This window comes from Zerene cesonia, chromosome 13, assembly GCF_012273895.1.
Source record: "Zerene cesonia ecotype Mississippi chromosome 13, Zerene_cesonia_1.1, whole genome shotgun sequence".
NCBI lineage: Eukaryota > Metazoa > Arthropoda > Insecta > Lepidoptera > Pieridae > Zerene > Zerene cesonia.
Genome location: NC_052114.1, coordinates 3,242,586 through 3,255,787, shown reverse-complemented (window position 1 = coordinate 3,255,787; position 13,202 = coordinate 3,242,586). Strand labels below are relative to the sequence as shown.

The 13,202-nt window shown below is 33.3% G+C and overlaps 2 protein-coding genes across 3 annotated transcripts in view; one reads left to right on the top strand and one right to left on the bottom strand.

The window, feature by feature from the left end:
* LOC119831395 (kelch-like ECH-associated protein 1B) overlaps positions 1-6,705 on the bottom strand; it is a 31,805-nt gene extending 25,100 nt beyond the window's left edge. Inside the window, exon 1 of one of the 2 annotated variants that reach the window (XM_038354719.1) lies at positions 6,321-6,705. Coding sequence is in view for 1 of the 2 variants with exons in the window: in XM_038354718.1 (XP_038210646.1) it covers positions 2,463-2,532 (70 nt within the window). In the remaining variant the exon portion in view is untranslated. Of the gene's footprint in view, positions 1-2,462; positions 2,624-6,320 lie in introns of those variants that run through there. The other variant, XM_038354718.1, reaches the window with a different exon arrangement.
* A 652-nt stretch (positions 6,706-7,357) lies between these two features.
* On the top strand, positions 7,358-12,817 carry LOC119831389 (ran-binding protein 3). Its single transcript, XM_038354708.1, has 6 exons — positions 7,358-7,445; positions 7,967-8,089; positions 9,731-10,134; positions 10,396-10,536; positions 11,666-11,905; positions 12,137-12,817. The coding sequence occupies exons 1-6, from the start codon at positions 7,427-7,429 to the stop codon at positions 12,503-12,505; spliced, it is 1,296 nt and encodes a 431-aa protein (XP_038210636.1). The 5' UTR covers positions 7,358-7,426; the 3' UTR covers positions 12,506-12,817.
* The last annotated feature ends 385 nt before the right edge of the window (positions 12,818-13,202 follow it).

Genomic DNA, 13,202 nt, shown 5'->3' with positions numbered 1-13,202 from the left:
TTTAATCCCGTGTCCCCTAGTGGGGTATGGGGCAGATGATGTACATCTGTTTCACTGATCGATTTTCTTTACGGACAAGTAGGTGATCAGCCTTCTGTGTCCTGCCAGACCGAGACATTTTTTTTTTTTTGTGCGTCCCCACCGGGAATTGAACCCAGGACCCCTCGGTTCGACGCTCACGCGTTAACCACTGTACCAAGGCGGCGGTCAAATTTACAAGCTTGCAAGTATATAATTGCTTGATGTCTTTATTCAGACGTAGATGTATTAAAGAATTGAAAAGAACCGATAGATGGATTGTAAACTCGGTAGTTCCTCTCAGCCTCGAATATAAGAGTGTAGGAGAATATAGACCGTACGTTCTACAATGATTAAATTGATTAATGAAATGTTTTAGAGTTGTTTTTTATTTATTTATGGGTAAATTACTATTTCTTCTTAAACTCTTAAAATCTGATTTAATTATGTACTTAACATCGTGGTCTAATGACGTTGTTGTTAAAAGCGACTTTAAATAAATATATTAAAAAGAGACATAATTTTATTAATAGGTCATTAGATAAAAAACTAAAGAGAGCTTTAATTTTGTTTTTGATTACGATATTTACGTTTGTATGTACAATGCGCAAGTGTTCAATTATGTAAATTAAATAAAAAATTAAAAGATTCCCCTAGGGGTTCATTTTCAACATCAACAACAACATTCAAAAATCAACGTCAACATTTCGAAATTTTTATCTGTCTATTTTCCTTTATCGCATAAACTACTAGACGTATTTCGATATTTTTTTTGTTACATAGCTATTAATCAGCAACGTATAGAATATGAGTAATTTAGGAGTATTTTTATGAATTTAGTTAAATTTGAATCTAGGCACGAACGAAGTCGCGGGCACAGTTAGACAATAACAATTGGAAAGGACTATAAAAAAAAAACATTCTTATTTCATAGTAACATCAGTAATTGAAAACTTGTTAAAGACACAGGTTTTAAAAAAATTCATTGTAAAGCAACGTCAGTCACTGAAATATTTGCTAATCGAAATGTTTGTATATATAACGTATTTTATCATGATTCCAACTAAAAACAATTATATAATCAGCTTGACAACACGACTTGTACAGTAATACACATAGATATCATTTATAATTCAGCAAAAGAAACATCACGCTTACAAAATAAATAAAAAAAACAGCAGTCATAATCTTTAACAAAATTTTATCGTCACGAAATTTATATGACACAACGAAACCAAATTCATTACACCACTAGCTTTTCGCCCGGAATCACTCGCGCGGTCGAAACAAATACTAACTGGAATAAGGTCTCCTAACTATACACAAAACACAAAATCCCTACATCGCGACGGGAAAGCGAGAGAAACAAACGAAGACGCTTTCGCATAATTCTAAGCACTCATTACTAACTAGTTACTATACTTAGTAAGGAAATATAAACAAACAGTAAGGATGAACAAGAATTTTCATGACGAATTTGCTGATTACGATAAAACCTATGACGACATCAAGCAAATTATTTTACCTCATCTGAATGTGTAGGATACTACTATGAGTATCTAAAGTAAATTTTAAATTAATAAATTTCGTTTTATTTGATATTTTTCAACTCTGAGTACTATAACCGTAAATAAAGTAAAAAACGCAACATAATATTATGCTTATTTCGAAAACTTTATTAGATAACAATTTGATAGAGCCTATCTGGGGGGTTATAATGACATAGCTGTATTTTCATAGATTATAGACTATATATATAGATCGTGTAGCACCATCTTTTCAGGCACTGGCATTAGCACTGCTTTAACGCGTCAGGTAACCTCCTGAACTATCCATGTTTTGTCTCATTCACTAAACTACATCCTCATCCATCGTACATTTATTGAATGGTCTCGATCGCGCCTTACGACTTACGACTTCAAAGAAGTAAAGTCGTAAGTTCTAATATGTACAAGTTATTAAATCGCAAAATTTAAAGACAATGTATTGGGTCTGTTTTTGATGGAAGATTTAAGTATTTGTTTAATCAGTGTGACTAGATAAGCCGTGGTTCGTGACTACTCTCTATGGAAGTACTTCAAATGCTTGCAAAAATTAAGTTCCATTTAAATTATATTAATAACGACTGAATGTATAAAATGAGAAGTCATTAATCACAAAAACTCGCAGGATTGATAATTTCGATAAAACCCGGAATTCTGTCGAATCAAGCTTTAAATCAATTTCGTTCCGTCATAATTCGTAAGCAAAGTGTTTTATTTTTCAAATATCATAAATATTCTATAAAATACAACGTATAAATTTAGCTAAGTATGGTCTCTTTCTAAATTGGTCCAGCTGATCCTTTAAATTTATATAAATTTTTTACTACACTCAAAAACTCCAAACTGCTTAAGTAATAAGTTCGCAGGTCAAGGGAATCGAAAAACACTTTGAATATTTACCGTCAAATGAGACAGTCCTCGTCATGGTTTTTACGCGGTATACCCCAGACTCTTTATATTTTAAATGCATGCAGAAATTAACAACACTAGATATTTTCACTAAACACACACATAAACACTTTACACGGCACAATACACAAACAATAAAATTATATCGATATAAATATGTATTATAAATTTTATAAACTCAAATCCTGATTTTAACTTTGACTAGGACTCGGTGTTAATAGGAAAAGATACATATTTTTTTAATAAATATTGCCGATTTATTTTAACGGATTTCCACAGCGGGACGATGCGGCGTGCGCGTGTTACCGCGACAATGCGCTGTTTGATTTTCGAGTGAAATGACTCAGCGAAACAGAATATTTTTCATATCTTTAATGTCATCACAGACCAGTGTATATACGTAGAATGACTTATTAAAAAATAATTAATTAGTTTCAATTCAAAAGGCACCTAAAATTAATAACTTTCTTTCTAAATTTCAAATAGGATTTCATATAGCAATGGCATGATATAATGATGTACATAAGTAAAGCATTATTAGCATTTTACAAAACAGAGGATCTTTACAGTGTCGCAGTGTAATAACAACCTGCCGTTACCTGGAGCTTCGCCTAGTGGCCAATCCAATTTCCATGGGAATGAAATGTTTCATGTATCACCGTGGGCAGAAGTAGCCTACTAACTTCAGGTGACACTATCAAGCTCTCCAACGATCTTCAGGCAATAAATCGCGCAGTGAAAACAAAAATACAAAATACTATCCTTTTGCATATTTTCTAAAGGAATATTAACGAATGTTCATTTTGTCTGCTAGCTTCTGCAATAAGCATACCTATCCATGATTAAATAAAAACACAGTTAAGTTACTTCTCAAACATTCATGTAATTCTTAAAGACCTATCCTTTCTTAATGACAACTCGTTTATTTACAAATTTGGATTTTAATTTTATTTATTTTTGGTATTTTCGATAGCAACCACTATTTTTTGTAAACTGTAGCCTATACGGTAAACACACTATTATAAGATGATCACAATATAAAACTTTGTCAAAATCTGCCTTGTGGTTTTTGGGCACATCGACGACAAATCGGTCTCTCGTATCAGTCAGTGAGAGGTGCTAATAAGATAGCCCCCACACATGTTGTCTGAATGCAGATTTTACTTCAGAAAGACATTCCAGCCGTATTAGACCACACTACAAGGAAACTTGTATTAAAAATAAAACAAGAAATATTATTGCAAAACAAAAACCCAACAGCTAACTGTAGTTTTATTGTTATGGTCATTTTATGCTATTTTATTTTAGTGCAATTTTTTATAATTATATCAGTCAATGTCACTACCACAATTCTGGTAATTACAAGCACAACTTCTCCAGTGTTTATGAGTGCAGGGGTGCCAAAGAAATGGGCAAACAAACAAACATTCACACACTCGAAAAACAGTCTCTTTCGATCAGTCAGATAATTATTAAAACAACACACTAAGTCAGTGAAAAATATTGAAGCAATATAAATGTATTGTAATCAAATTTTATTTGCATAAATATTTGGATATATTATATACTGCTATACTTTCCCGCGTGGAATTACATTTACAAATGATTTAATTGTCCCAAGGGAGCATTAAATTGGGATAAAAAGTATCCTATCACCCAAGTCCTGTCTGTATACCAAATTTCATCAAAATCCGTTCAGTAGTTTCAGCATGATTGACGGACAAACATCCAAACAAACATACTTTCACATTTATAATATTAGTGTTAAGTATGATTATTGACAAAAGCAATATAATCAATTATCAACATATTGATTTCTTTTAAAATCTAATCTGTAATTTACGAAATTACTAATCAACAATTAATATTATTATTTTATGGTAGTTTAAATTTAATTATTTTATAGCATTGAAATCCTACTATCCTATCCTACTATCATCATCATCATCATCATCATATCATTATCCTACTAATCCTACTATCCTACTTCCTACTAATATTATAAATACGAAAGTTTGTAAGGATGTGTGTGTGTGTTTGTTGCTCTTTCACGCAAAAACTACTGAACCCATTGCCATGAACTTTGGTACGTAGACAGCTGGACAACTGGAATAAACTATAGGCAACTTTACGGATACGGACTTATACGGGTGAGACCGAGGGGCGCAGCTAGTACTTTATAAATGAGAAATTTTTAAGGAATAGAAAAAATTTGATCACCAGGCGGCACTGAACTTTTTTTGACTGAAAATTTTATTTGAATCAGCCTGTATATAAAGGCCTTTAGTTTTTGCAAAATATTACATTCTAATATTCTTCATGGGAAGGCTTGTGACATTTTAGTTTTATATATATTTGTACAATATCTATAGAGCTATGATATGATAAAAATAAAAGGTTAAAACCATGCATAGGTGATGAATTAAATAAAAGGAGTGTGATTTACTAATAAATAGATTAAGACACAATGAAAATAAAATACTATAAGACATATCAAAATATCAAATAGCAGGCTTCATATTAAAAAATCAGTTATATTTTAATCATATCCTCTGAAATTAATTACATAAATTAAAATACTACTCTTTTATTTTCTTTGCAACTAAACACTTATAGTTTTACAAAAAAACGCATCAATAACAAGTCATATTTTTATTAAAATAAAATATATTTAATGCAATGCAAACATCAAAGCCTTCCTCAATAAATGGGCTATCTAAAACTGAAAGAATTTTTCACAAAGGATCAGAAGTTCCTGAGATTAGCACATTCAAAATAACAAACTCTCAGCTTTATAATATTAGTATATACATATGGTATAGAAAAAAGGTATACTTAACTAATCAGTTATTCTTTGATACCCCTACCCCAGATATATGGACAAAGATTATGCTTATGCTTCTTCTCAAAGACAAACAAACAATTATTTCTAATACAAAAATACCTATGTAATAATATAAATATAATAATAATGAAATAGTATTCTATGGCTTTATTAACTTAATTACTCAAAACAACCATGGAAAACAAGTCTGAGTGCAAGTAGTCTTATCCGTCCTACTCATATTGTATTGGAAAAGCAGTAAACACGGAGGGAGGACAGCCCTCACTTGCCATAGCACATAGCTGGCACTCATGCAAGCTGCAGTGGCTAAGGCAAGTCGTCTATGGCGATCAGTAAGCTAAAGGTGCGGAGGTGAAAATAGGTGACAAATGTGCTGCGCAAAAGCGCAAAGCTCATGTCAATATACCTTTTTAAATGAAATTAGGTTATGGATCTATTAAAATAATAATAACTCATAAACTATGCTTCCTACAAACAGAGAAAGGAGGGAGCAGTCCCTTCACTTCCTCCCTACCATATACCTACCTACCTACCTATAATTTTGACCTAAGAAGCTATTCTGTTCTTATTATATCATTATACTGTTTATTTGTAAGTAATTTATTAAAAGCACAATACAACACAAATACAAAATCTAAGCTGAACTTTATGCTTTATCAACTAATAATAGGGCAGCACTAGAACATGATCTCGCCTAATGGTAAGTTGCAATGTGGCCTCAGACCGAGCATACTTCCATAGAAAGTACTGCTTCCCTAGGTAGATAAGTATTTATACTTGTTGGGGACACAAACTCAGGAAGCATATTCCAGTCCCTAGTAGTTTAAATGAAGAAAACTAATAACTAGCTGAAGCTTATGAGGCCAATAAATTTATGCTATCAAATGATATCAGTGTAAGTATTTTGTATTGTAACTTATGTTTCAATTACATATATATGGTTATTTAGTCCGAGGAGAATTGATGAGGGATGAGGGATAAGAACACAGTTTTAAAGTACATACCTGCTGTGATATTCGCCGAGATTTAGAAAGATTCCGTTGATATATATTTGTATATAAATGATTAAAAGTATATTCTCTAGAATATCACTTGCTGTAGGTGAAGTTTAACACATTTTCTCATAGATCACTTATAACCTGTAATATTTTTCACACACGAGATTTAAAACAGAAGTTATATGATCGCAGTTTTATTTACTTCCTGCGTAAGTCGTAAACAGTGAAATACTTAATTTAAAGCCAATAAAAAAATACAACTTGTATTAATAAGTGTTTATCAGTTACATGAACATATTTATAAAAAAATGATACACGATATAACTTTTCATTTAAATCCTAACAAAACCAAATTGCAATATGATAAAAATTGAAAGATTTGACAACCACAGTTGACGACGAAAACGAAACTGATATGCTTGACATTGACAATTGACATTGACATTTATACCGGAATTAGGTCATGAATGTCAAAGTAGTGCTACCTACCCTTGCAGGGACTTTTGGCGCATAACAAAATTCGTAACTAATGCCGTCATCTCATAATCAACATGTTTTCGATACTCCTGCGTAAAATTAACAAATGCATATCCATACAAAAATCTAGGAGCATTTAAATTAAATAATGCTAGGAAAATTATTTGACCCCCTCCTTGGTAACCATTGTAGTGGTTAGCGCGTTGGATATTTTGCAGGAAAAATAATGTTTTTATGATATATTTGTTGATTATCAAAAATAAAAACTTTTAATAAATTGTGATAAACAAGGATAGTTTCTAAGTAAAATGAGCTACACAATTGAAAATATTATGATAAAAAAGGCGAAATAGATGATAGATTATAATTTTACATTAAGGTTGAAGGTTTTCGTTAATCAATATTTATTGATGATTGAAGATACATAATCTTATATAAGTCTTTTAAATACAGTATCGATAAAATATCCTAGCCGAAGTACCAATGATAATCGGTTTTTATGGTAATTGTAAGCATAAAGCATGGCATAAAGTTATAAAATTATGAGTCGATACATCACTAGTTCGTAAAAGTCTGCTGCTTGCGACTTGCGTTAGTTTGTATGTATATTTATCTGTGGTTTGCGTCGTGCGACAATGGCAGATGCTAAGCAAGGTATGTATGTTAAAAATTCTTAATTTTATTCCATAGAAGTTAATCAAATTAGTACTGTATATTTACGACTTAATATTATAAGCAATTTATTTAGCGAATTATATAAAAGAGGTGATTTTAATGTTTCTAAGAGTGATTTATAACCACAATCGAGTTGACAATGCATTACCTTAGCTTTTTTTCGAACTCTCCTGTTATTCCATTTCTGTTTATTCGTTTAATTAAAATATTTCATATTTTAAATGAATGTTGGATAAACAAGATTTAAATATTCTGTTGTGCGCTCAAGGCAATGGTTGTTTATTCTACCTATTGATTAAAAGTAATATAAACATTGTCATTTCAATATCCTAAAAATATGTAAATGACATCTACGAATAATGTAATGTAATGCGATTAAATTGCATTTAAATACAAATTTAAATTTGAATTTAAATTATATTGGATATCTAGATGTATTTAGTTACATTAATTTATGTGCATAATTCCAGTAAGTAAATTTAGTCTAATAATTTTTTCAGGAAAACCCTCTGAGGATATTTACAATGGCGCTCAGTCCCGAATTGTCCTGGCAAAACCTAAACTGGGAGGTTTTGGTGCATCCGGATTTGCTACTAGTTCTAACAAGGGAAATAATCCTTTTGGTAAGAAAAATAAAGTATTTTACCTTTCCATAACTTATGTTTACTCTTGACACTGTGTAATATTCGGTTTAATTTTAAAGTAGGTTGTCAAGCTTTCAGTAAGCATAGAATGTAAAAATGCATATGCACCTGCACTCCATTATAGGTCTCTTGAATGATTGATGTTAGTTTGATACAACAAATAATCTCGAGCAAGTTTTTGTGAGAGTCATTTATGATGCAGTGGAGCAATATGGGCTGAATAAATAATAGAAGTTGAGACTACCTCTTTAGGAGGGTTTGAAACCCCTTATACTCTTAATTTTTGCTGCAACTTACTACTTAAAATTATTCAGATAATTAATACCAATAAATATAGATATGTAATTATGTACATTTCTTGCAACATAATATATAATTATACTAGCTGCATGCCCTGGCTCCGCCCCGGTAGTCGTTTAGCGTAATTAGTAATATGAACTATCCTATCTTCTAAGTCGGATCAAACTGCACATGGTGTACAAATTTGATTAAAATCGGTTGAGTAGTTTAAGAGTACATTGTGGACATACAATGTGACAAATTATCTATATATATATATATAATGACACGGTGTATATTTTTGTGCAACATATATCAAATCATTCTGTTGATCTACTAGTATTTATTTAACTATGAATAAAACCTTAGCATATTATCAATAGTATTATTTTATTTCCTAATATCTCAATATGATATTTTCTCTATAAAGTAACATTAAGGGCTCGTTCAGACATGCGGGAACCGCGCGTTCACGAACCGCGCGGTTTCAAACCGCAAAATTGTGATGCTATGCAGACACCGGCGGTTATTGTGCGATTTTCGTGCAGAAATAACGTCAGTTTGAAAATGGAGGTCGACGAAGAAGTGTGTTTACTGTGGTTGCTCTTTAAGAAAAAGAAAAGAAAAAGGCGGTATTGGGTGCATCCAATTTTATGTGACCGACCAGTACATGGTCAGTTCGTGACGTTATATCCCAATTTAAGAATGTATGATAAAATATAATATATGATAAATATAATGTATGATAAAATATATATAAAAATATGCAGGTCTCTTCTCCACTTCATCAATAAATAATTCAGTGTCAAAACGATCCAACGCCATGGTGGCGAACTCACGAGCTGTGACGTGCTAACCGCGCGGTATCCGCAACGCAACTGAATGCGAAGTAAAGACTCCACAGTAACAGAAACGCGCGGGAGCAGCGCGATTCTATTTTCTGGCGGTTGGGTTGCGGTAACCGCGCGGCTTGATTGACCGGCGCGGTTATGTCAGAACGATTACTTATTAACTCATACAAATAAGACTCGCGCGATTTCCATGCGATTCTGAAATCGCGCGGTTCCCGCCGTGTCTGAACTAGTCCTAACTCATACAAATAAGACTCGCGCGATTTCCATGCGATTCTGAAATCGCGCGGTTCCCGCCGTGTCTGAACTAGTCCTTAATTAAAACAAAACAGTAACAAAATTAATATCATGTAAAGCACATTAAATCTTTTTGAATTAATGTTAGTTAATTACACAAAAGAGCAATGAATATATAAACTTGACATTGATTAGTATGATTTTCTATTTAAGTTAATTGCTGTATTAAATTTGTACAATATGTTAATTGCAGGATCACTCTTACGCCCGTCGCAATTAAAACCTACCAGTAACCCATTTAGTAAAGTAACAACAGATGATGTCAGTCCTGAAAAGAAAAAAGAGAAAGAGTTTGAAGCTGCTGGCACCGAAACTAGGATACAAGAAACAGAGGAGGATGTCGAGACACCAAAGTTTGTTCCACTTGGATCTGCTAATGTTACACCTAGGACAAATACATCGGTGCCTGCACCGGTGGCGGCTACAACAAGCACATCTTCAACTGGATTTGTCTTTGGACAAAACTTAAGTGAACGGGTGGTGATGAAAGAATCGGTGAATAATGGAGACGCAAGTCCCGCAGAACATAGTTCGTCAAATGGCACAACAGATTTATTATTTACAACTGCAGCAGCCACAGTTCTGGAAAATCATCAGGTTTGTTATATATTAATAACTGAAATAAGTAAACATATAGTTTACTTTATCAATATATTTTATGGTTTTGGTACTTTTTGTTTTGCTGTTAATGAGTTTAAATATATTTTAAATTTACCCTACATAATTTTCCACATATGAAAATTATGTAGGGTAAAAGTAGTGAAAATTTGCTAAAAGGCAATATTGCTCAGATTTAGTTTCTCATACAATTAACCATACAATTTTTTTATATAACAATTAATATTTTGTTTCTTCAAGGAGGAACCTGGACCAAGTGAATCTCGGACAGAGAGTCTCGCAGCGGCAGCAGCTGAGTACGAGCGCTCACACGCCAGACCGCCGCCGCCCACTTCCAACTGCACTATGACAGGAGAGGAAGATGAAACTAATGTGTTACAGGTAATTAATTAATTGGCACAGTTTTAAAGAATAATCAAGGATTTACTATGATTAATATTAATTTATTCTCATACTATTCAGAAGATTGACAATATAACTTTGATATAGCTACATTAACTTTCTTAATATATTGATTGCAGATTTTGTAAAATACGTAAAATCTATCCTGTCTATAATTCATCATAATGCAATGTACTTAAGTGTTGTGTTGTAAAATATAAAATTGCAATACTGTGACTAGCTAGTTAGTGACAAGTACTCTTATCATGTAGTCATAAACAGAGTTATATTCAAATCAGCTAAGTTTTGCTTTAGACATTGTCTAGGACAAATTTACCCCATGTCAACGCAGTGGCATAATTTTTTAATAATAATGTCACTTAATTAAATGGGAATATAAATGCATTACAAAAACACATGCATGTTTTTTATAAATATGTGTGCACCTATGTTTTGCTACAAATTGAAAATATACATATAAAGTGTCATTTATTTTACCTTTGAGTTTTGTGACTATGATGATTCAGATGGATTCACAAACAGAAAACAGGTTGGAAATGAACTACTATAGATAAAAATGAATGTACTATGACCATCATGCTAGCTAGCTATAGCTAGCCATAGCTAGCCATAGCTAGCTTTATGAACTGCTGAATTAAGAGCCTTGCCTCATTATTAATCTACGTCGATTACTTAACAACCGAAATAATTTGGAACAGTTTATTTATGATACTTTATTTGTGAAAAGGTAGTGCAATAGAAGGGTGATAATATGAATGAATTGAATGCGATGATAAATAATAAACTGGAGTAGATCTCAGTTTGAATGGGCCAGTTGGCGTCAGGGAAGTTACCATTCCCCACAGAATATTTACATTAAATCGCAACACGTGAATGCTACTCTGTGTTTCATTCGTTGATTGGGGGAGCTGGAGGACATTTTGTTTTCTCCTCAACCGACTGGGGCGGACAATCTTCTATTCCCGTCATGAATCCTATCCTTATCCCTTATCTATTAATCCGGTAACGCACTTATAGAGGCAAGGGTTGTGGTGATCATCATTGAACCACCCGGTTTGTCGCAATACATTGAGACAAAGAATAAATGTGGCGATCGGTCGTGCCGCAGATATCGTGCCGGCTGTTCGCGTGGGAGAGCGGCAGCTGGCGGGAGCGCGGGCGCGGCGTGCTGCGGCTCAACGACACGGCGTGCGGTGGCGCGCGGCTGGTGGCGCGCGTGGCCGGCTCGCTGCGCGTCGTGCTCAACACCAAGCTGTGGCCCGACATGGTGGTGGAGCGCGCCGGCGCCAAGTCGCTGCGCATCACCGCCGCCGACGCGCAGCTGCAGATCAAGCTGTTCCTCATCATGGTGAGTGGGTGGTCGCGTGGAATAATCGGTTCGATTTCGAGACTACATTGTCTGCCCAGATGTGTAATGTGCACTGTTACGTTCAATGATGATTAATGTTAGCTAGTCAACTAACTTATAAGCTTATTAATATGAGTTTAATATAATATTTATTATCTTTATAATAGCCATTTAATATGCACAAAACTGTATAAAATGACTTAATTTATGTTTTTTTTTTTTTGGTTTCAGGGAGCGCCAGGTGATATAGCACAATTACATAGAGCCTTGCTAGTTCGCATCGCGCGAAGTAAACGAATGTCCAATAGCAAAGAAGATAAAAACCAAAGGCATGACGAAATTGATGTTGATGCAGGGAAATCTGTTGATGATGATTACAGTCAAGATGACGGAAACGATGACGTCAGTGATGAAGACGCTCCAAATAACCAACAAAAACCAGATAGCGACAGACTTGAACCAGAAGCTAAAGAAAAGACTGAAAGGGAAGAGACTACTGACAGTGTTGAAGAAAACGAATCAAAAGCATTGAAAAGAAAAGAGCCAGTTGAAGATGAAACTTCTCCAAAAAGACAATGCCAAGATGTGTCGATACAGTGATTTTAACGTCTCTTAGTGTATGTGATGCCAACGGGAAATGTGACAGAATGAGTTCAAAAATTTATGAAGTATTAGGTTATATTATACTATCAACGGCTAGCGTAATAAATTCTGTAATATTAGGAAAGATATTTAACATTATAAATCTACCTGAGAAAGTGTAATTTTTTTGAAATATAACATTTACTGAAAGTAAAATTGTAATTTTAATTAACACATTCCAAAATTTTGCTGTGTAAATTATTGTGTCCGGGCTGAACACCAAATACTTGTGTACATAATTTTCTCAATAATAATTGAATAAACTTTAATGATTAAAGACTAGATTTATATCTTTTTATTTCTACTAAATCTCTTATTATCTAACACGTCTTTTGACTCACCTCATTGGATTAGATCTAATTATTATTTAATGTGGAAGTTAACACTATAACTATACCAAGCTAATAAGGAAGTAAAAGTCTATCATGCTCTTACAAATTTTGATGACAAATCACATAGTCATTGCATAGAATATACAAATATTCAATATTATGTCAAATCCTACAAATTGTGTAAACGCGAAAGGTGGCACGGATGTTTGATACCCTTTTGTTTCGATTTTGATGATACTTAACTACCTACTTAGTAATGCTATATACTAGAGTTACACTTAGGCTATAGAAATACAGAATACCATATATTTTCCCACACGATC

Bases quoted from the DNA above. Each gene is read 5' to 3' on its own strand.
- LOC119831389 (XM_038354708.1), top strand. The intron at 10,537-11,665 runs GTAATTAATTAA...GTCGTGCCGCAG, and splicing joins ATGAAACTAATGTGTTACAG to ATATCGTGCCGGCTGTTCGC. The intron at 11,906-12,136 runs GTGAGTGGGTGG...TTTTGGTTTCAG, and splicing joins TCAAGCTGTTCCTCATCATG to GGAGCGCCAGGTGATATAGC.